Source organism: Lonchura striata, chromosome 4 (assembly GCF_046129695.1).
Source record: "Lonchura striata isolate bLonStr1 chromosome 4, bLonStr1.mat, whole genome shotgun sequence".
NCBI lineage: Eukaryota > Metazoa > Chordata > Aves > Passeriformes > Estrildidae > Lonchura > Lonchura striata.
The window spans coordinates 7,058,118-7,080,500 of NC_134606.1; the positions used below are offsets into that span (position 1 = coordinate 7,058,118).

General features: G+C 42.1%; 2 protein-coding genes across 10 annotated transcripts in view; one reads left to right on the forward strand and one right to left on the reverse strand.

The window, feature by feature from the left end:
* CTBP1 (C-terminal binding protein 1) overlaps nt 1-707 on the reverse strand; it is a 232,382-nt gene extending 231,675 nt beyond the window's left edge. For both annotated transcript variants that reach the window (XM_021535693.3, XM_021535691.3), the window contains exon 1: nt 584-707. The gene's annotated coding sequence lies outside the window, so the exon portion shown is untranslated. The remainder of the gene's footprint in view (nt 1-583) is intronic.
* Nucleotides 708-1,221: 514 nt separating this feature from the next.
* MAEA (macrophage erythroblast attacher, E3 ubiquitin ligase) overlaps nt 1,222-22,383 on the forward strand; it is a 49,074-nt gene continuing 27,912 nt past the window's right edge. Inside the window, exons 1-3 of one of the 8 annotated variants that reach the window (XM_021535683.2) lie at nt 1,416-1,513; nt 9,116-9,213; nt 18,829-19,011. In XM_021535683.2, the coding sequence (XP_021391358.1) occupies nt 18,904-19,011 (108 nt within the window). In that variant the 5' untranslated portion in view covers nt 1,416-1,513; nt 9,116-9,213; nt 18,829-18,903. The other 7 variants (XM_021535685.3, XM_021535684.2, XM_021535689.3 and 4 more) reach the window with 7 other exon arrangements.

Consider the following 22,383-nt stretch of genomic DNA (forward strand, 5'->3'; position numbering starts at 1 on the left):
CATTTCCCCTCTGCTGCACGCTCGCGGTGATGAAGGTTCTGTCCCAGTGCCCGTGTCACCACTGAGGAGCACCAGCGAGGAGCGAACACCGAGACACTGCCCTCTACGCCTTACCCAGAAAGCAGCTTTACATTAGGACTGACACTCCAAGAGCGTCTTTATTCCCTCGCACACACAAGTAGAAACTCTGCAGGACCGCGTCCCTGTTTGGTTTTTTGTTTTTCTTTTTAATGGAAACACTCACGTACGTCCGGCAGAGGACTTACTGCTCGCTTACAGCGGTGCTTGTCACCTTACAGGGGCCGGCCAGAGGTCAGCGGGTCACGCAGAGCCTCCGAGCGCAGCCATGGAGATCCACAGCCCGCCGGGAGCCCGCGCACACCCGGACCGGCCGGAGCCGCCCGAACCCCGCACCTGTGGCGCCCGAGCTCCGCTCCCCGGCGCGGCTGCGGGAGCGCGAAGGGACCACCGGAGACCCCGGCGGCCGAGCGGAGCCGCCCCCCTCCCCACCCCGTCCCCCGCGGGGCGGGCGGGACCGGCCCGGCTGCGGCGGGAGCTGCGCCCGCCCCACGCCTCCGCTCACCGGGGAAACTCGGCGCCGGCCCGGGGAGCCGAGGGCAGGGGGCTGCCGCCGTCTCCGCTATTTAAACCTCTTCCCGCCGTCTCCGCCTCACTGGCTCCCACTCGCTCCCTCCGCCCCGCGGAACTCACGGGGGCGGCCCCGCCCCTCCCGATGTACACACAGCCACACGCCGCCCGCCGCTCCGCCCGCCCGCCCAGACGCACCGGTCATTGGTTCAGCAGCCTGCCCGTCAACTCGAGAAGCGACAGCATTGGCTGGAAGCGCTGTCCATCACAGCGCGTCCCGCCCCGCGCCCCGCCCCTCCCCTTCCCGGACACCTCGGGGGTGTTAAAACGGCCGTTTGAAGTCACCAGCAAAATTTACTTTTAGGCCCCGCCCACTGAGTCCCAGAGCATGTTCTGATTGGGCCATGGGAAACGGCTCTCTGCCTCCACTGAGTGGCTGGGTGTCCATAACGCCCCAAATCCCGCCTATCCCGCTGCCGTAGTCCCCTTTGATTTGTCCGCGCCTCGGCGCGGCCCCGCCCATTCCCTCCCCGCTGCCCATTCAGGCGCGGCTCTCCGAGCCCTGGGGCGGTGCCGACACTCCCGGCGGGGGAACGTGAGGGAGCGAGCCGCTCATTGGCCGGCGCGCCGTCACTCTCCCTCCGTCTCCGCCCCCGCGGAGCGTACCAAGCCGCGGCGGTGGCGGGGGGGGGCAGAGCGCGGCGTTGGTTCGGCCCGCGTCCATGAGGGCCGGGGCGGGGCGCGCGCCGTTTCCCGGTATGCCGCGCGCGCCGTAGGTAGCTCCCGCCGGGACGCGCTGGGAAGGAGGGCGGGAGGGAGAGCAGGGAGGGCGGGGGAGGCCGGTGCCCGATCCAAGATGGCGGTGCAGGAATCAGCCGCTCAGCTCTCAATGACTCTGAAGGTGCAGGAGTACCCCACTCTCAAGGTGGGTGCCGGGCCGCCCCCCGGCGCGGGGGGAGCGCGTTAACGCCCTCAGCGTCCCGCCCGAGCAGCGCTGAGGGGGAGCCCCTTCTACCCCCGGTTCTCCCCGCCTCGGGAGCCCCGGGGCTGCGGGATGGAGGTTGGGAGCGATTCCCATCGCGTAGTTCCCGCCTGTCCTCGTTTTTCCTCCGCTTGACGTCTCGGCTGGTGCCGCTCCGCTGCTGCTGTTCCCATCCCCCTCCGCGGAGGGAGAGGGACGTGCCTGGAATATGCGGCTCTTCCCTGGTGTCTCCGTGCCCTGAGGGGACGGGGGAGGCCCCCGGGCCACGCTGGGGACACAGAAGGAGCTGGAAAGGAGCTGGGAGAGAAGTGAGGTCCTTGTGCTCGCGGGGCGGTGTGAGGGGGGAGCGGGCTGGGACGGAGCCGGGCTGGGGGAGAGGGTTTGGGGCGTGTGAGTGGAATGCACTCCCTCAGGAACGCCGAGGACTGCCTGACGTGCTCATCCCAGGTGATTATCTGGATCTACGTGGCGTTGTTAGGAGACGTGTTAAAGGGGAGAGAGTGGAGGTGGCAGTGTAATATGGTTCCCTGGCTGCTTGGTCCCCCGAAGATGGAGATGAGCTTAAAATATAAAAAGGTTCAGACGTACTGGAGGGCTATGGAGCCGAATAAGCCAAAATACAGTTTGGGAAAAGCTGTTCCTTGACATACTGTGTCTGCCTGCAGGATGGAGGTCTTCCAGGGCTGCATAGGTGGTCTTGGGCTTTAACCAGGTGTTGTGAGGCAGGTGAAGGACTCGGCGATGACCTTAACGCTCAGTGCCTCCGAGAACTGTTGAACTGCAAGGATGATGCTCATAGGAATCAACGGGAACCTTTGTTTGAAGTCTCGAGTTGTGTATACAGGAGGTTTACCACATAAATAGCAGCAGCTGTGGAAAGGACATGGGAGAAGGATCTCTATTGCAGAATGCTTCTTTAGACATCTCTCGTGTCAGCGTATCCACATTTTGCCATCTGTAGAAGATGTTTGTGCAAAGTCAACTTTGTTGTGCTGTGATCATGCTGTCCTTCACACGCTGAGCATTGTGTGCTCTTTACAGTGTTGGTTCTGCAGGTTCTCTGGCCATGTTCTTCTTGTGCATGTCCTCCTCCACCAGCTCCGTTCTGCTCGGGTCTGAGAAGGAGAAGGACAAAGTGTTGATTCTCCTTTTACATGTGAAGGCTCCATTCTTTCGCCCAGAAGTACTTTGAACCTGACAGCATCAGGCTTAAATTTTAAAATAGCTGTAAAGAGCTCTCTGGCACTTCCCATAGCCAGAACAATGTGAAGGCATTTAATGCTAAGAACATCGTTTTAAGACTGCATTTTAGGTGTATTAGAGTTGTTACCACAGATTTGATTGCTACATTCCTGAAAAATTACTGGCAGTGAGGATCAGTGAGTTTTTTGTTGTGGTGCTTATGACTTAAGATGAATTGTCAAGGTGCCAGCTATTTAAAAGGTAGAGAATATTTTGGACTAATTCTTTTATTTTCACAGGCATTCTTTTCCCCTAAAATACCTCAACAAAAATATACATAACAGAATGGAATGTTGTTTGTAAAGTTAGCAAGCTAAATAGTAAGAGGGTGAGACACCCTTGCACTGAAACTCTCAATTTCTAAGCAAAGGTGATGTTTATTGACTCTTCCCAGCAGCCATTCAACTTCTGGGTTGTTCCTGTAATCTTTGGTAACATTTTTCATTGTTTAAAAAAACCTACCAGAACAGTGTCTGCTCAAATCTTTTGAATGTGTCCTCTGAAATGTTCTCAGCTGTGAGTCATATATCAAAACATTTTACTGGTGAAGGTGGAAAAGCAGCACAGAGAAATGAACAGTAAGGCTAAAGTCTACTAAAGTAAGTTGATGTGAAATCTCATTTTGATCTTTAGGAGTCAAGTGCCTACAAGTTTCTGTGAAACTGAGAATCTGAATTTTTATTTCCAGTTTATTCAAATGCTGTGTAAAATGAATGTGTATAACTGTTGGGTTTTGGTTTTTTTTTTATTCACCAGCACAGTAGCTCAGATGTAGCTCTTGGAGCTCTGGTGATTTTCCCTTATGTGAGTAAAATAGAAAAGATTGCAGACTTGTATTTATATCCTTCCTGTTTCTTCCCTCTAGCTTCCTCATGCCAGCATCACTAGATAATAGTTGTGTAATAGTTCTACATTTACAGTGTGTTCCACAGAGTGCTTTCCATGTGAAAGGGTGCTTCAAACTGCAGAGGGAAATCCCTGCTCCAGAGCTAAATTGTGGTTGCTACTGGAGTGGAAATACTTGAGCCCTTCTTCAGCAGTTTGGCTCAGGGGAAGTAAATACAGTTCTTCAGCTGAATCTAGAGAAGCTCTTTAAGTGTACAAAATAATTCTTGAATATTCCCCCCTACACCCTCCAGTCCCTTCTCAAGGACAAGAAGGTTGTCAGCTATTCTTCTTGCAAACTGCTGTGGATTTTTTTTTTCTTTAATCCTACTGATGGGGAATTCTGCTAGTCTCAGATGAGAGCATGTAAGATGAAAGCTGGCAATTTGAAAATGAATGAATGCAAACATTGTTATCAGAGTTCTTTTCTGAAAATAATAAACAAGTGATGACAGGAAGCTGGATAATTCATCCATATTTTTAAAGTATGAATAATTATTAAAGTGATAGCAAGCTGTATATGTGAAGATCCCAAAAGTGGAAGATGCAAGACCCAAAAGCAGGAATGATCACTTTTGAAAATATTCTGGGCTGTTAGTTGGCAAGCAGTTTTGGCTTAGCTGATGTGCTAGTGCTTTAAAAAAAAGTTGCAACAGGAGAGTTGTAGAAGCACAGGATATGTCAGTGCCTTCTCTGAGCAAGTGTTTGGTTTCTTTTGTTGGCATCTCTGTCAGAGAAAATACAACAGATCTAATAAGATTGTAATTTCTCATGGAAATGCAATTTTTGGATTGTTCCAGGGAAACATGTAAGAGACCAGGTTTGTATGAAGTGCATGTTGTTTCTGTCTTGTGTCTGCAGAATAGCTGAGGTTAGAAAGGACCACTGCAGACAATTTAGTCCAGTAGCCTGCCCTCCAAGCAGGATCAGCTGGAGCAGGTTGCTCAGCACCATGACCAGACTATTCTCAGTTATCTTCCAAGATGGACACTCCAGCTTCTCGTGGCAAAGCTATTCCCCTGTTTGTCTGCTGTGTGGTACTAAAAGAATGTAACTTTTTGTTGACAGGAAATTTTCTGTATTTCAGTTTGTGCCCGTTGCCTGTTGTACTTTTATGGGCCACTGCTGAGGGAAGTCTGGCTCCATCTTCTTTGTTGTCCCCTTTGGGTATTCACACACCTTGACAAGGCTTCCCCTGGGCCTCTTCTGGGTTGAACAATCCCAGCCCTCTCAGCCCTTCTTCCCATGTCAGATTCTCCAGTCTGGTAGGGATCTCTCTTTACTCATTCCAGTGCGCCCATGTTGGACAGGGGAGCCAAAACTAGACACGGCGTTTTGGGTGGGTCTGAGTTCTAGTTAGAATAGAGGGGAGGGATCACCTTCCTTGACCTCCTGGCAGTGTTTTTCCTAACACAGCCTGTTGGTAGCCTTTGCTGCAGGAGCACATTGCTGTCATGGGCAATTTGTCCAGCAGGACCCCAGGCTCTGTTCTGGCAAGCTGCTTCCCAGGCTGTTGTTTCCAACTTGTCCTGCTACAAAGGGTTGTTTTTTCTCAAGTGTAAGACTTTACGTATCCCATTGTTGAATGTATGAGGTTCTTGTTTGCCCATTTCTTCAGCCCAGTGAGATCTGTGGAATGGCACCACAAGCACCTGGCATAGTAACAGCTCCTCCTGGTTTCCTGTCCTCTGCAGACTGGGGAGGTGCACTCTGATCCATCATCCAGGTCACTAATGGAGATGTCAAACATCTGAACAAGCAACTTTTTACCCAGTGAAGCGGAAGAAGTGCACAATTAATTTTTTTTTGCATAACTGGTTGCAGTACTTTGTTTTTTCCCCATGTTTATAAGCTTTACTCTAAGTTTGTTTTGAACCTAATTTTAAGAGTCAAGAGCACTTTTGTCAAAACTTTGAACACGTAGCAGCAAAAGTTGTTCAGTGAAAGTGGTCCAAGCAGAACTTCAGACAGAAGTAACAACTTGTAACTTTCAGTTCACTGTCTGTACATCAACGCAAGAAAACACAAATATGTATCATGATAGAACCATGAGTTGGAAGGGACATTAAAGATCATCTTGTTCCAGCCCTCCTGCCAGGATCAGGGACACCTTCCACTAGACCAAATTGTTCAAAGGCTTATCCAGCCTGGCCTTGAACACTTCCAGGGAGGAGGCATCCACAGTTTTCTGGGCAGCCTGTGCCAGTGTTTTACCATCCTCACAATGAAAAAATTTCTTCCTCATGTCTAATCTAAACCTGCCCTCTTTTAGTTGGAAGCCATTCCCCCTTGTTCTGTCACTACTGCTGTTGTAAAAAGCCCCATTCCAGCTCTCTTGTAGGCTCCTTTTTAAGATTATCTAAGTGCTTTTCAGACAGAAGGTTGGCAAAATAATCTAACCCTGAACATTGGTGACAGCTCTGCACTAACTCATCACAAACACTTATCTCACACTAAATCCATCTTCAACCTGGGTGCTCTGACTCACCAAGTGTGTTCAATGTCCATGCCGAGCGTTCCTGTGCTGCTGAATAATGTACTTCCTGTTTTGACACATGGTGTGTGTGTCAGCAAACAAGTGTGAAATCTTTCCTACTGCTCTTGTTTTCCTGCACTGCATTCTGTTCTAAAAAACACTCTTTTAAGAAAAAGCTAGCACTGGGACTTTGTAAGAAGTTTGACGTTGTATAGTAGCTGAAGAAATTGGCTCTTGTTGGTCTCTTTTCCACCCCTACCCACTCATTATTAAACACATTTTAAAGTGATTATTGAAGGAAGAAAACACAGTAAAAGGCAGTAATAGTGTAGTGATGACCTAGAGCTGTTGGTTGGTTATTAGTACCCCATTGTGCCCATGGGAGAATACTTGAAGAATGGTATTCTCAAACATCTTACAGAAAATTTCCTGTTAGTATCTTCAAAGTGAACACTTACCTAATGTTGCAATTCCTAGTTGCACCATACCTGATCTGTAGTGTTTTCACAGAACAGTGGCCTGTGATGTTGTGAGTTTAGTTTGTGCATGTTTTCTGGTGTAGGAATATGGTAGCTAGCACATTGGGATCTTTAAATGTTGACATAAGACAAGATTTAAGTCTTAGCATAGCGAGTGTTTTTCAGGAGCTGGGAAATAAGTAAAGATGAGCTCCAAATATTTCCTAGATACTGTAATAGGAGGAAAATGCTTTACTTGGTGTGCTCTCTAAGCATCTTCCCATTGTCTTTCAAATCAGTAGTTCCTGGATAATCAGCATCAGAGAGTGCCTTTCAGGCTCACAGGTTTAAGGAAGTACTGTTCTGGCAGATGGGTATTTGCTGTAAGGGCACACTGACAGGATCCATCAGTCTATGTCAAGTCAAAAAGCTGCCTGAATTGTACGCTTGGCCTCACACAACTTAAAGCCTGAAGATATACTATGTGGGAATTATTTGCTAACCCAGAATATGAAATATGCCAAAGTAATTGATTACTTAAAATATGTGATATTTGATTTAAATAAAGCAGTTTTCTAAGATACTTTTATTTTGATAGCCAGTAATTTAACTACTTCACAACTTCTTTTGATTTACCTCAGCATTTTTTTAAGAGTTCTGTGGATTAACTGGACTTGTAAACTAGTGAAAATTAAAATAAAACAGATTGAGTAGAACTTTGGTCATTCATATATTCTGATATGGGTCTGCTAATTTGCATCAATAATGCTTGTCTTACAAGAAATGCTGTCACTTTGGCTGGAATAGGTTGTTTTGGAAGCAGTTTGATTGGAAATGGGATCTCTAGCCAGTATCATGGTGTTGGGACTGTGCAAAAGCACAGGACAACGACCTCTTTCATTAAAAGAGGTAAAGAGGTGGTGCTGTGATTAAAATGAACAAATATTTGGAGAAGAAAGAAGGATCAAAACAAATGGAAAGACTTGCTCAGGACACAGACCTGCTGAATGACCTTAGCTTTGCAACTCAGCTTTGGCCAGAGAGCAATGCTTAGGTTCTTGTTAGTACTCCAGTATTACTACTAAAAGAAGAAAAGTAAAGGCATTTCTTTTGAGCTGTAAATCCGGGGTGGCAGCTATAAACAAGTGCCTTGAGAAGGACTGGCCTCTGATGTCCTCAGGGTATTTCTAGACAGGGCTCTAAAATGGCTGTCAACTTCCTTATATAGGGATGTAAGACAATTTTCTGTAACTGCAAAATCGCCTTGTAAAGCACTTAATTTTCTTGCAGTCAGCCTTGTTCAAAAGTTCCTAATGTATTCAGAAATAAGTTACTTGCAGTTTGTGTAACAGGATAATATTTTGAAGGAGTGTGATTGCTTCTGTTGACTAAGTATGTGTGTAGCAGATGGATAGCCCAAGAATTTTTGCTGCTCATTCTCTCCTGTATTGAAGTAGCAGCTTTGAATAATATAATGATGGTTTCCTTTGAAACACAGCTGCTCTGGAATACACAGTACTGTCTTCATGAGTTGTAAAACTGACTTGCTTGTAACTGAGGCAAGCTACTAGGCTTTACCCTTCCAAAACATTCAAACTGATTTTACAAATAACTGGTTTTTAATAATCCAAATTACCTCCGACTGTTTTTAGGCTTATGAAATTACTTTGTTTGGCTCTATATCTCTCTAAGATTTTATTTTAATGCTTTTACCTAATTAACCAACATCTAGACATTATTTTAAGCCATCCATTCCTCAAATATACTACTACTCTTTAAACTTTATTTTCCTTTTCTGATTTTGCCTAGAGCAAAGAAAAGGATTCCTATTTTAAGGAATTGATAAGAACTACTCATCAGACTAGTTCACTGAAGAGGTGCTCATATAATTTATGTTTTGAATAAGTCCAGTGACAAATAATGATGCTGACTCTGGTCTGAAGTAATCCAAGAATCATTGAGGAAAAAATTAACTATATAAAAATACAGAATTTCAGTAATTCTGCATGGAAGTTCTTAATTGTTACTTCTTTGAAGGAAAATTTTCAGTAGTTTATTGTACCCTGCCTCATTTTATTATGGCTTCATAGATGATAGATGTTCTCTACTTTTCTGTTTTGTTGAAGCAGTGAGCATGGTGTTCTAATTTAGTCTCAAGAAAACGGCTGAATGCTTGAAAGTGTTTTTTGTAGGGTTTAATTTTTCTCTTTACACTGTTTGTTTATTAAAACTCTTCAGGAGAATGCTTAATTTTTCTTACATGTTCTTGTATTTCCTTGTCCTTCTTGGCTAAAGTGGTGCTAAGTTGTCTTTGCTTCTAGTTTTTTGAAAGGCGATTTCATCACTGCACCTCTCTTGTTTTCCCTAGCTGGCCAGGCTTAATTTCATGTAGGGGCATTTGGAAAAATCTTATTTTTATCTCAAAGTCTTCAACTGAATTGTCTTGGAGACCTGTAGATTCATACAAATCTCTGGTATTTTCAGGTGTTCTAAGCTAACACACTTGAGGAGAGGAGGCACACCATTTTTCTGACCCTTGAAAGGAAAGCATAGTTCTGTAATGGTTCCCCCCACCTAATCGGGTAGGACTCTTTTTATTTCATATTTCTTAAAACTTTTTTTTTCTTCCCCCTAGTTTTGTGACTTTATGTATTTGATAAAATTTTTTAATTTCTAATTCCCTCCTTCTCATGACAGAGTTAATTTGAAAAGATATACAATGTAGCCTTTTGTTTTTTTAAAAAAACACATTTTATGTGTGAAAGAGTTAATTTTAGCCAAGATACTTTAACACTGAGGTACTTTACAGAATTGCAAGCCTATGTAAAAGGCGCTTGTTTCTGTTGTCTATACTGTTTTCTATGAAAACGAGTTTTTAGAAACTTTGAAAATTCCTGTTAACAGGAGTCTGGAGAATAGTTAATAATCTTACTTATATAACCAAATACTTCTTCCTTCAATTTCTTCCTTCAACTGACTTTTTTGAAGTCTCACTTTTACTCTGTAATTCCCAACAACCAAACAATAGCTATACAAACTGATTTTTACTTTTTTCTGCTGCAGCTGAACTAGTTTCATCCATGCAGTTACCGTAGACTAGAAACATTTTGAATAATCTTTTGATCTGTGTGTGATTGTGTTTTGGTTTCCGTTTTTATTTGGAGTTCCTTAGGGCTGAATTTGTATAAGTAAAGAAGGAATTTGGCCAGTGTTGTAGTGTGTGACCAGATCAGTGTGAGAACTGGTGTGCTGAAAGTCTAATGTAAGGCTAAAGATTTGGAGGAGAATAAAGGCTTACATTTTTTTCAAAACTTCAATCATGAAAGAAATGTGTAATTCAGTCTTTCGGTGTTGGTCTGTACCAGTTAGAAAAACTTGTGTGCAGCATCAATGTGGTATTTGGAATTTTGCAGTGGCCATTAGACTTTGGCCTAACATCCTCCACCTCCAAAGAAGTAGAAATGCAGCACGCAACACTTGTTATAAAAAGCTTTTTTGCTGTGGGAGAAATCCCTTTCTCCTGTGTTGAGTCCTCCTCTGACAATGCTGAAGTAGTCTGGGGATATTGTTGGATAGCTGTGGAAGAAAGACAATGTAGAAGACTGTTTCCATGCTCCTACTTTAAGTAAAATTTTAGTGAGATTTTTTAATATATGTAATTGATTTTTCCCTTCCAGCCAATGGCTTATTGATGCAGAAATAATATCCTGACTAATCCAATATGGAATAATGTACATCAGTTAATATGACTTTTAAAAAGAGCATTCCATGTAAAGGTATTGGAGTTGTTTTTAAAAAAACTGAAGTAGGCAGTGAGGTGGACTTGGTTGATAGTTTATTCATATTACTGGATGTTTTTTGGAGATAAGCCTTACCAGGCTTACCAGGAACTCTTGCAAGAAAGACTGAAGTCCTTATGCAGATAAGGAACTGGTCAAGATAAAAAACAAACATCAAGATTTAGTAGCCAGCTTCTCTAATGGAGAAAGATTGGTGTTAGGATTCTGCTGCCATCCTGGTGATATTCAGCTGTTTGAACAGCCTGGAAGAATGAGTAAGTGCTGAGATGAAGCAGTTTCCTTGATGCTAAGATAATTGAGGTATTACAGATGCAGCCCAATTGTGAACCATTAGAGAAAAATAGTGAGAGACTGAATGGGTGTTAAAATATATTAAATTCAGTATAGGTAAGTGCAATGTAATACAGTTTTTAGGTATGGTGGAAAGAAAATTAATCTTAGTCTTATATATATAATAACCGAGTTGGAAATGATCATCATTGGTCAGTGGGATTTCAAGGCTAATAGTGAATGTTTTGTGTGAGTGGCCAGGTTAATGTTAACAAACAGGACAGAAATGTTGGGAAAGGAAAGAATGGGGAACTCAATACATAGCAGTTAAAATCCATGGTTTATTCTTCTCTCAAGTAGTATGACTTACTCTTATTTCCTCCCTTCTTTCATCCTGAGAAAGGGTGTTGGAGAACTGGAAAATGTCTACAGAAGGGTGAGCATGATTAGAGATGGAATGTCTGTCTTCAAGGAATGGTTCAGAAAGACTCTCTCCAATCTCAAGATATGTGAGAAGTATGTAGGAGAAAGAGAGGGTTCTCTTTTGTGCTTCCAAAACAAGAACAAAAGGGTTTCAAATTAGTTGAAAAGTCAAAACCAAAGAGTTTCTTCACATAGTTGTGAGCCTGTGAAATGTCTCACAACAGGATGTTGCAGTGCTAAAACTCAGGTCAACAACAGAGTTCATGGATGAGAAACACTCTGTGGTCTTTCTACTATTAAATTCCCATCTTTGGCTCAAGAAGCCCAATTAGATTGTTTGGGATTAGTAACTTTGTTCTTGCCTTTTTTCAAGTACCATCCTATTTCTGGATATTATCAAAGAAAAGATCGTGACAGAGAGGGGACTTTTTTTTGTCTTATCTAGAATGGTCATTCAGATATGGAAATGTGATGTCTAAGTTAGCAAAGATGAATTCGTTAAATTAAGGTAGGAAAGTACTTCTGCAGTGTTAAATTCAGGCTTCTGCTTGAACTTTGGCTAACTTCAAAGCTAATCTGAGTTGCTCAGAGTCCTGCCAAGTTCTGAAAGTTTTTGAGGGTGGCAATTCCGTCAGCTTTCTGGGCTGCTGTTCCAGTGCTTACCAAGTCTTCTGAGTGAAATATTTTTTTTTTATGTCCAGCTGGAATTTTCTTTAGTGGCAGTTGTCAACTCTGCCTCTTTCCCTTTTGCTCTGTAAGTCCGGAAGGTCTGGCTGGCTCTTATCTGTGACCTTCACCTTTTGGTGGTAGAGAGCTTCTATCAGATTGTGTCGCTTCCAGCTCCCCATAGCCTTCCCTTCTGCAGCGGAAACAAGAAACATGCCTGCCCCTCTCAGCTTCTCTTGGATTTTTTATTTTTTTAATCCTCCAGCCAGCTCACTGTCATGGTGGCAGCCTCCTGGATTCTCTCCAGGTACTCAGCATCTCTTTTTTGGCGGTGGGCGGGGGTGGGGGGGAAGAGTGACCTGAAAACCAGACTCAGTATTCCAGATGAGTCTGCGTGAGTGCTGAGCATAAACAATCACTCTTCAACCCACTGCCTTTAGCCCTGCAGCCTGGGATGGGGTTACCCTTCATTGCCATGAGAGCCTGTTGCTGATTCATATCCCACCTGCTGTCCATCAGGACCTCTATGTCTTTTCTTGCAGTGGTGGATATGTGCCAGGTATTGGGCCCTGGTGTTTGCCTTGATTATGTTTCATAAAGTTCTTGGTGTATTTCTCCAGTTTGTCATTTTTTCTGATTGGCAGCTCTGACACCCATTTATCAAGCACTCCACCAGTTTGTCCTCTGTGAGCTTTCTGTAGGGCAGATGGTTGAAGATGATCTGTGTTGGAGCTGATAACATTCCTGGGGAGACAAGCAGTACTTGCAATTGGTCACCAGGAAGCTTTGGAACCACTGACCATTCTTCTTAGAGCCTGACTAGTCAGTCCCTAACCCATCTTGTGTTCAGCCATTGAGTCCATGTCTCCCCTGTTTGGCCACAAGTGAGACAATGTCAAAAACCTCACTACTATTGGCAGGAAAGGCTGCCAGTGTGCTCCTGCCATTCAGAGAGTCAGTTCATCGCTGAAAGCAAGCAGTGTTGTCAAGCTTGATTTGCATATGACAAATCTGGGCTGGTTGTTCCTAGTCACCTTTATAAGATTGGAAATGGTTGAGGTTTTTTGATGGTTTTTTTCCTGTAACTTTCACAAGAACTGAGATGAGGCAGACCAGCTTGTAGATTTTGTGATCTTACAGGTTCTTTTTGGAGTAGAAGCACAGAACTTGCTCTTTTCAGTCACGGACAGCTTTTCTTGTTCATTGTGACATTCCAGCAATTTTAGCAGGTTTGCAGTGTCATCCAAGAGCTCTCTCCTTTCCCCCCTTCTGCTCTTGTGCACCTGTGTATCTTCAGCTTGCTTTGGACTCCTTACATGAGTGAATGTTTCCCCAGACTCCCCAGACCTGGTTGCTCATCATGAAGGCTTAGGAGAAGGCCTTACCAGTAAAGACAGAGAAGGCATTCAGAAGTGAGACCTTGTTGTCCTTTGTAGCTGGGTCAGAAACTCAATTCTGTAGGTGCTTTTCATTTTCCTTAAGCTGCTGGTGTCTGTAAGGCACTGGTAGTTGCAATTACTGATTTGAAGTCTAGTGAATTAAGTGGATGTATATGTTGTCTGTGATGGTAATGAGAGCTGCATTTCTAGCTCTAACTCAGAAGAGTTTGTGGCTGGACAACTACAACACCTCTGCAAAGACCTCTCCACAGTTCACGTTTGTTTTGTTAAGTTGTGCTCTATCCCAAGCAGAGAGCCCTTCAGCCCTTGTTTGTTTGCAAACCCCAGGTGCTCAGTGAGTGACTGTGTCTGTTGTAGAAGCTGCAAGTGTGCAAAGCTAAGACTTTGCCATATTCTCAAAATGCCATTAAGCTGCTTAATAGAATTCGAGGTGCTACAATGAGCATAAGTCCAGTCTGGGTGTCTGACTTCCAACAACATAAATGCCATTGAGATAGCAAGGCTTTTTAAGCTTTGATCACTATAATTAATAAACTTCTGTGAGGGGAAAATGGTCTGCATTCTCCTCTCCCTTTTGATATTGTTAAAGGCTATAGACAGCTGGCTCTTATCACAGGTTTTCTAAGGTGTTTTTATGTGAATCTGTAGAGATAAGCAAGAGCTGAGGTGGGAGTGTGTTCAGCAACTGTTTCTATGTATTTGATTTATGGAAAGAGTACAAAGTGTGCACACACAGATACGTTCAGAAAACCTTAAGAAGAGAAGAAAAATTAATCTCAGTAAAATCTTGATAATGAGTGTAAAAGCAATATGCGTTGTAGGACACTGTGTAAAGGATTAGCTTCAATGATTTAGAATCATTGAAGGGTTCACTTGAAGGGAACTCGGACATAATTTAATTCCAGCCTCTTTGCCATGTCCATTAGACCAGGTTGCTGAAGGCCCCATCCAGCCTGGCCTTGAACATTTCTAGGGATGGATCACCCATAGCTTTTCTGGATAAGCTGTGTCAGGCACTTACCACCCTCACAGTAGAGAATTTCTTCCCTATATATAATCTAACCCTGCCTCTGCCATTTTGAAGCCATTCCCCCTTGTCCTGTCACTCCATGTCCTGGTGAAAAGTTCCTCCAGTTCTCTTCTCCAGGCAAGACACCCCCAGCTGTCTCAGCCTGTCCCCACAGCAGAGGGGCTGCAACCCTCTGATCACCTTTGTGGCCTCCTCTGGACTCGCTCCAGCAGGCTCAGATCCCTCTTGTATTGGGGTGCAGCATTGCAGGTGGGGCTTCAGAAGAGCAGAGTAGAGGGGCAAGATTGCCTCCCTTGACCAGCTGCTCACACTTGTTTTGATGCACCCCTGTATGCAGTTGGCTTAATGTTATTTAAGATATTTATAAAGATATTTCTTTAAATATTTATGTGGAGAATGATAATTAACACTTGAGAAGTGTATACAGTTTGCAAAACATCAGGTTACAACATATGCAAGCATTAAATACTGGCTGGTTTTTTTCTATTTTTAATGTGTTTTGAAAAAACTCAAGAAAATGGAATCACTTAGTAAGTGAATGGCTTATTGAAAAATTTATTTTTTATGAAAATACATTTAAATTCACTCTGCTTAAGGGTATTCAAGTTACATTTTATATGGCTTATGAAAAGAAAGATTGCCTACAGTTGCCCAATTTGAATAGTATTAGCCACTTCATTATTTGAGAACTCTGCCTTGCTTTGGTACCTTATTTGCATTTATGGGGAGGAAGAGGACTGTGTTTGGGCTGAAGGCCAGGTAGTAAACTTCACAGTTGAGTTCCCAAGTGCACACTTAAAAAATCCCCCTGACATCCTTAGCTCTGCAGTTTTCTACTCCTTGCTCTCAACTGAGCGATCAGCGTGTAGCTCTCCTGGCAGTCCTTCCTCCTCTTCCACCAGTTCAAGCTTGTACACCCTGAACAGTCCTCTTCTAAGTCTTGTCTCCGAGCTAGAGGTTGTTGGAGCATGTTCTGGGACAGCACACCACTTTGTTGGCTTTCTGAAAGCAGAGTGAAGTAACTCCTGAAATGAAGAAAATATTTGGATCAGGTTAATCAGTTGTCTCTTGCTTTTTTGTTAGTGTTTAGCACCTGGAAACAGTCACGCTACAGTTGCAGAAGCCTGCAGCCAAGCAGACTTCACATCACAGCAAAATTTTGATCTTGGAAAAACTTGTGTTACTGGAATTTTACCTCTTGTGTAGGTTGTTCTAACTTCACTCAAATTCCTTTTCACTAGGTTTAAGTTTGACCTGGTTTAGTACATGCTTAGGTTGAATAATGTGTCCAGCTGTGGAAGCTGGTGAACAAAAGGAGCAGAATCTATTTAGGGCCACTGGATTTAAATGTGTTGCCCACTAATATTTTACAATTCTCCTTTGTATCCTCATGTATGTTCACAGTATGAGCCAACTGGGTGTGGTTTTTCAAGCTCTAACGAGTAGGACAAGTTGGTATTGTGCTTATACAGAACACATTCTGGTCAGTACTTGCTGCTTTATTTCAGATTTTCTAGTAACTGATTTATTCTTTTTTCCTTAAGGCAATACTTTCCTAGGCTGAGTTCTGTAGGTCACTCTTGTCTCTAAATAATGACTCTGTAATCCAGGTTTGGTCACAGAATGGTACTGGCAGAAAAGGTTCCAAGTCTCTAATAGGTTTATGGCAATTAATGAGATATAAATCTTGCATCTGTCTCTTAGTCTGAGAACTTTGGTGTTCACAGTGTTCTAACAATGGTACCTGAAAATCAAAGTGAACTATAATTTAAAATTTTTATAATTGCATTGTCCAGAACACTTTCTTATATGTTCTTCTTCCATTAATTATTGCTGGAAAAAAACAATCCTCTTGGTAGAGTGCCTGTAACTTTTGAAGTCTTCTGCAGTAAAGCAAGCCAGTGCTGAGGAGCTGGGACTTTTGGCACTTTGGAGCTGTAGGAGTAATAAAAAAACCACCAGATCAAGATGCAAATTCAAGATAAAATCCTGCTTTGTAAGGAATGTAGCAGTTGCAGTTCTAAATTTTTGCATTCATAGGCTCTGTTCCTGTAAAATAAGTGTAAAAGCTGTACCTAGATGTGATTCACAATTATTCTCATGAAAACTGCTGGCTCTATAATAGGAAACAAGTGTCTGTGCAAATTACAAAAATCTCTGGTGAAGTGTATTTACTGTCAGCTCCAGTTACGGAAATAATTTTATTGTACCTTTAATTTCCCTTGTTATGACACCCTAAATTATGTTTCTCAGTAAGTTTACTTTTATTTACTTTCAGAGTATATAGTGGAAACATTTCAACCCCTAGTCTCTTCTACAGAAAACATTCTGATTGTTTTTATGGTAGGGGGAACAAAAGATAAAAGAAGATTCAAAAACCTATTGCACCTAGACATTCTAAGTGATATATAGTGATACTAGCTGAAATTGAAAGTTCAATTGTTCTAAATGTCAAAAGAACACGAACTGTGCCAGAAGACTGCATGCTGAAGAGACAGAGCACAGGAAATGGGTGCTGTTACTGCTCTTGAGTGCAGATAAGGAACTAGGGAAAAAGGGAGATTAAACACAGACTTTTATCTGAACTGACTAGATCTCTGTCCTGCTGACTGCTCAAAATTTAACAAAAGAACTTTCTATACTAAAAAAGGTACTACAAATTAATAGTAGCTTGTGCAAGTCTTTATTGATGCAGATTTTCAGTGTGGCATGGAAAGCTGATTAGCAAAATACTTGAAGAAATATATTTTGGTGAATGGTAAGAAAAATGCAGTGGAGCAAAAAGAAGGCAAGAAGTTGTCTTAATACTGTCTGGCATCAGGTCTTAGAGTTGGAAATAAGTTTCCATGTTCAAAAACATGAGATGTCAAAATAATGGCCTCCTAGAATATCCATTTTTATCTGTGGGTCTCTAAAATATTGCAATTTTTTGTGTAAATGTTAAAAAGAAATGAGGGTTGGAGATGGAAAATTGTTATATAGGCAACTAAGCAGGTGTTAAAGCTCATTATTTGTCATGGTTTATGTGATTTGAGTTTTGGGTGGGTGTAGTGCTGGAATTTTAGGACAAAATGTATAAGAAAAATAATTGTTTTGGCTTGGTGCCTTCTGTGGTAGAGTCTTGCCCTGTCATTTGTTTAGGTCTTAGTTTGTGATACCAAGAACCATTAAATAGATAATTTCAGTCTTGAGAAGAGGAGTCCTTTCATATCTTATCAGGATTATCCTTGTCTTTTATTACTACTACAAATAAGCACAACGTCTTGTAGGTAATGCAAAGTGTGGGAAAGCAAAAGCTTTGGCTCATCTTGCTTCCTCTGAACCAAACTGTTCTCTCATGGGGAATTCCAGTGGTGCTGTAGGAACCTCTTTGCTAATAGAACCCAGAAGGGCTGTGGCCCCTGGGGATACTTCCTTGCATGGAGATAATTAGGAGGAGGAAAACGGAGACCTTGATATAATTGATTAGCAGTTATATGCTTGAAAGATTTGTAATCAAACATATACGTGGTATGTACCAAACAGAGCACTGATTTGTGTTTCCTGTTTTACCTTTAACATGGATAATCTGATTGCTATCTAAATTATGCCTTTGATTAATGGAAAAGCAATCAAGATTATCATAACGACCTGAAAACTTCTCATGGACTTTTTAAAGATATGTCTGAATTAAGTGTATAGCACTGGAATGTTTTTTAAAATTCCTTGTTTCTGTGAGGTAATAGAACTTCTTGTCTAAATTGTTTTTGCTACCACTGCAGTGGAAGCAGCTTAACACTTCCCAAATCATTCCCCAGGCAGTAGACTGCTCCCATCCATGTGTTCCTAATGGCCATCAGTAGCATGGCCATAATGGCCATTCGACTGTTCCACAAAGGTATGGACCAAGTAGGACAGGAGACCTCGAAGACTGGTATATCTCTTAACTCAGGAAAGGAGCATTAGAGGAAATTAACCAGTTTAGTCATACATTGTACGCTTTTGTCACTAAAAGAAAATTTACATGGGGTTTCTCTTGGCATTCCTTAAAGTCCTTGGGGAAGTAACACTAGAAAGTAGTCTTTCATGGGAAGAGGTATGTAGGAGACTTGTTGGATATCCTGAATAACTGTTGATGTACTATGTACAGTAGCCAATATGCATTAAACATGCTTTCTCTCAAAGGTAGCTTTCTCTTTTTTTTTAATGTATTTGTGAAGGAAAGAAATGTAAAATTAGAAAGTCAGAGTCTGAAGGGTGATCTCTCTTACTTGTGGTTTAATTTTTAGCTTTCCTTTTGTAGGTACAAATTTGTCCTCATATTCTGTTGTCCCTGGATTGTTTCCATCAGTGCTTCTTACAGCCAAAGCAGGATAGGTGAACATGGTATCAGATAAGAAACTGCAGTATTTTTCCTCATGTTTTTTCATAATAGAAATGTGAGCTCCTTGCTGAGAGAACTTAAATAATGGTTTTAGCATGGGAACTCAAGTCCAATCAATGACCTCTAGTCCTCTAGTCCAAGGTGTTCTTTTGGCTGCATCAGATGAAATCATCAGTCTTTCTAAGCTCTAGAGGACCTCACTTTTTAAATACAGAAATTCTAATGACTTGCTATTTCTGCTTCAGGTGCCATACGAAACACTGAACAAACGATTCCGAGCTGCACAGAAGAACATTGATCGAGAGACCAGCCACGTGACCATGGTGGTGGCAGAGCTGGAGAAGACGCTGAGCAGCTGCCCTGCTGTGGACTCAGTTGTCAGTCTCCTGGATGGAGTCGTTGAAAAACTCAGCGTTCTGAAACGCAAGGTGAGTGCTGTTCTACCTTCACTGGGGTGCTGTTTGCTTGGATTTTCTTTTCAAAATAACAGGCATTACTGGCTCTTCAAAAGCCTTGCTTCACTGTGCTTAAGAAACACAATTTGGTGGTTCTTATCTAAGTATCACAGACTTCTGCTGAGAGGTAAAATGAATACATATTTGTAGTCCTGAAAAGGACTTTCTTTACTAACAGAAAAGAAATAGTAGTAAAATAAATTGATCTGTATCAATTCCTGCTTGTGTAATGGAAAGGTTTGTGCAATTGAATTAACTGATCACTGGAATAGCAAAACAGGTAGAAGATGAAGCTGAAAAATATGAAACCCCCAGTGCAGGAACAGTATGCACTGTTGAGACTTCTCTGCAGAAGAAAGTGCAAGTTGTCCTGGATTGTTACTTGAAAATTTTTTATAAACACTCAACTTGGAATTTGAAAGAGTCCTATGGAATATTAAGAGCCTTTTAAATAAAATTTGGCAGAATAACCTGCTTCTGGCTGTTAAGCCTTTGATGCCTTTGCCACATCTTTCTTAGAGAAAGATGTACATATTCTCAGAAAAAGAAGTATAAGCCATCCTCATTTTGGATGGGAATATTACTCATCCCTAGAGTCATCAGAACACTTACTTGAAACAAGTCTTGCAGAAAAATGGAAATAGCTCTGTCGCCTGACTTGATAGCAGTGCTTCTCCAAAAATAAATAGAGAAACATAGAAGCAGAGTAATTTCATTGAAACTTAAATGAAATAGCCAACAGATAAAAATCTTGAGACAGTACTGTGTGAAGCATCAAAATACCTTGGAGGTTTGCACCATGAAAATAACGCTGTCATGTGTGTTGATTTGGGGTTTTCTGCTTGAACAAGTTAGCTAGGTGTTGAAAAGCTGTTCTGCAAAAGACTTGATAAATTAATTGCTCTTTTCATCCTCAGATTGTGAGACTTAAAGGATATGTTTTCTTCACTTCTCTGTTACTTACAGAAAATAGGAGCTGTTTCTGACAGAGGTGTTGTATGTTGCTTGTAGGTGTGTAGTAATGATGTGGAGGAGTAAAAGTTATTTACTTGTTAAAGCTTTGCTGACTGTGGGGGTGTGTCTGAAGGCATTGCTGAGTGTTTTGGATGCAAAGCTCCATTTTAGTTTAATTGCTCATTTGTTTTTGACTGCATGAAGTACTCTGGGGAATCTTATAGCTACTCAGAAAGAACAAAAGGCCAAAAAAACTTACTAAACAGTAAAAGTCCTCTGAAATACAAAGGTCTTGTTTCTGCTCCAAACCCTCAACTCCCAGCTGTCTTCTCTATAATCTCTGCCCCGAGCAAAATGACTGTTTTCTTTAGAGCCTTTGGACCCATGTGGGATCTCTGTTGCCTCCTGTGTTTAGACAAAGATCTTATGAATTGCTGAGATGGCCATAATAGAATTAGATGGTTCCTTTATTTAACACCTTACTCACTCTTGAAAGAGAGCTTTAAAACACAGCAGGTTTCTTCAGTTCTGAAAATGGTCCTGGGGAAACCTAGACCTCTGTGTTTTCCCTTTTGTATCCTGTTTACTATGTTTGTTCCCTCAAGTTCTGTTAATGTCCAGCAGGGCAAGTCCAGATAGACTTGTTTCAGAGGGTTTTGAAAAGAATCTGTAGCCTTTCTGAACATACAAGAAGGATCAAAAAACCAGCAAGTGCTGTATAGATCCAGATATAAAGCCATATAAGAAGAACCTTTTGGAAGCAGAAAGGGTCTAACCTTTGTGCCTGACTGCCTTGAGTTCTTAGTTGTATTCAGAATATTTCTCAGGGTTGCCTTCACATCTGATAATACTGCAGATATCTAAAAAGTGAAAGTGTGTATTGTCTTTAGTTAGTGTTTGCCTGCTGAAAAGGAAGAGACCCAGTTTATAATTCAAACAAAATACTTGTTTCCAAACTATGTTACAAAATAAAGCTGAAGTCAGCAGCACAAGTAACTCGGACTTCAGTAGTAAAAATAACTTAGGCTACAGATGTTTACATGGATGTTATTAAGAGACTCTTGTGTTTTAGATACTTGAATTTGGTATCAAGGGTCAGATCAGAGTCAGGCTTAATTGGGGGGGGGGCGCAGTGTAAGGTCAATGCAAGTAAGCTTTCCGTGCTTTCTCTCAAGTAAGCTTTCTCTCATTTCACTTTGCTTTTCAAATACTGATCCTTCCAGAAGAAGTCTGTCTATGGGCAGGCATGCTAAATGCAATTAGAACGAACCTGTGCTTCCAGAGCTGGAGCTGTACCATGTATGATACTACAGTTTGAGTTCTGGAAAGGTCACTGTGTCAGCATGGTGTGCAGAGTGGGCTGCCAAAAGTTCTGTGTGTGCCTTCCAGCCGCCAGACCTGTGCAGTCATTCAAACACAAGCCAGCAAGTTTAAAGTCACCACAGGGCAGCCTAACTCACAATTGCATCACTAGTGATACATTGCAGATGGGAAGGGTACTAACCATCCTCTCCTGGTTTGCCTTTACTTTAGCAGGCAGATAAAAGTTCTGCCAGCTTTCTGGAGTTCTGTAGCCTGACACGGCCCAGAGTTGTCACATACTGTGTACTGAGTCAGCCAGCTTGGAATGATGGCTCTAAGGTTGAAGGAAAGCAACTGAGCTGAGTGTTTTGGTTTTAATTTAAAAAAAAAATACTGCGGCAATACCTTGGGGATCTGGTGTGTGGTTTTTTTGCTGGGTATGCCAATATGTTGGTGTAAAATAATCAATCTAGTTCCTCTGGACAAATTGTGTTTTCCTAAATAAAGTTTCTTAACAAGGGAGGCACGTTTCCACAGTAGCAGAATTATATAAAATAGTACCAGTTTAACAAAACTGATGATTTTGAAAAACTGCTTTTAGATCTTTGAATTACAGGTGCCAAGAGGCCAACCAATTGTATAATTTCCATTATTGCATGACTGATTAAAATGGCTCCAGTGTTTTAGAAGTAATGTGGGTTTACTCTGCATCACTCCTCAGTAGAACTAATACAGCAGGACAGCTGCTGGAGGAAGAAGCCATGCATAGGTTAGAGGTGGAAATTTTGCTTTTCAACCGTTTGGCCCAGATGACTGCAAATTTCACAAAGCTCTTTTCAGGCTATTACAGCAGTTGCTGCCATAGTTGATACATTTCTGCTTTTGGATAAACTGCAAATTAAGCAGAAAAAATATATTCATACTGTCAAATAGATCAAAACTTATTTCTGTGCAAGAATATTTCAGAACTGGACCAACAATGCAGAAGCTTACGCACTGCCATAGGAAATATTTCTAAACAAGAGGTACTACTGGGAGTAGCTGTGTAACATATAAAGAATGCTTACAAACAATTACTGTGTTTTCCTC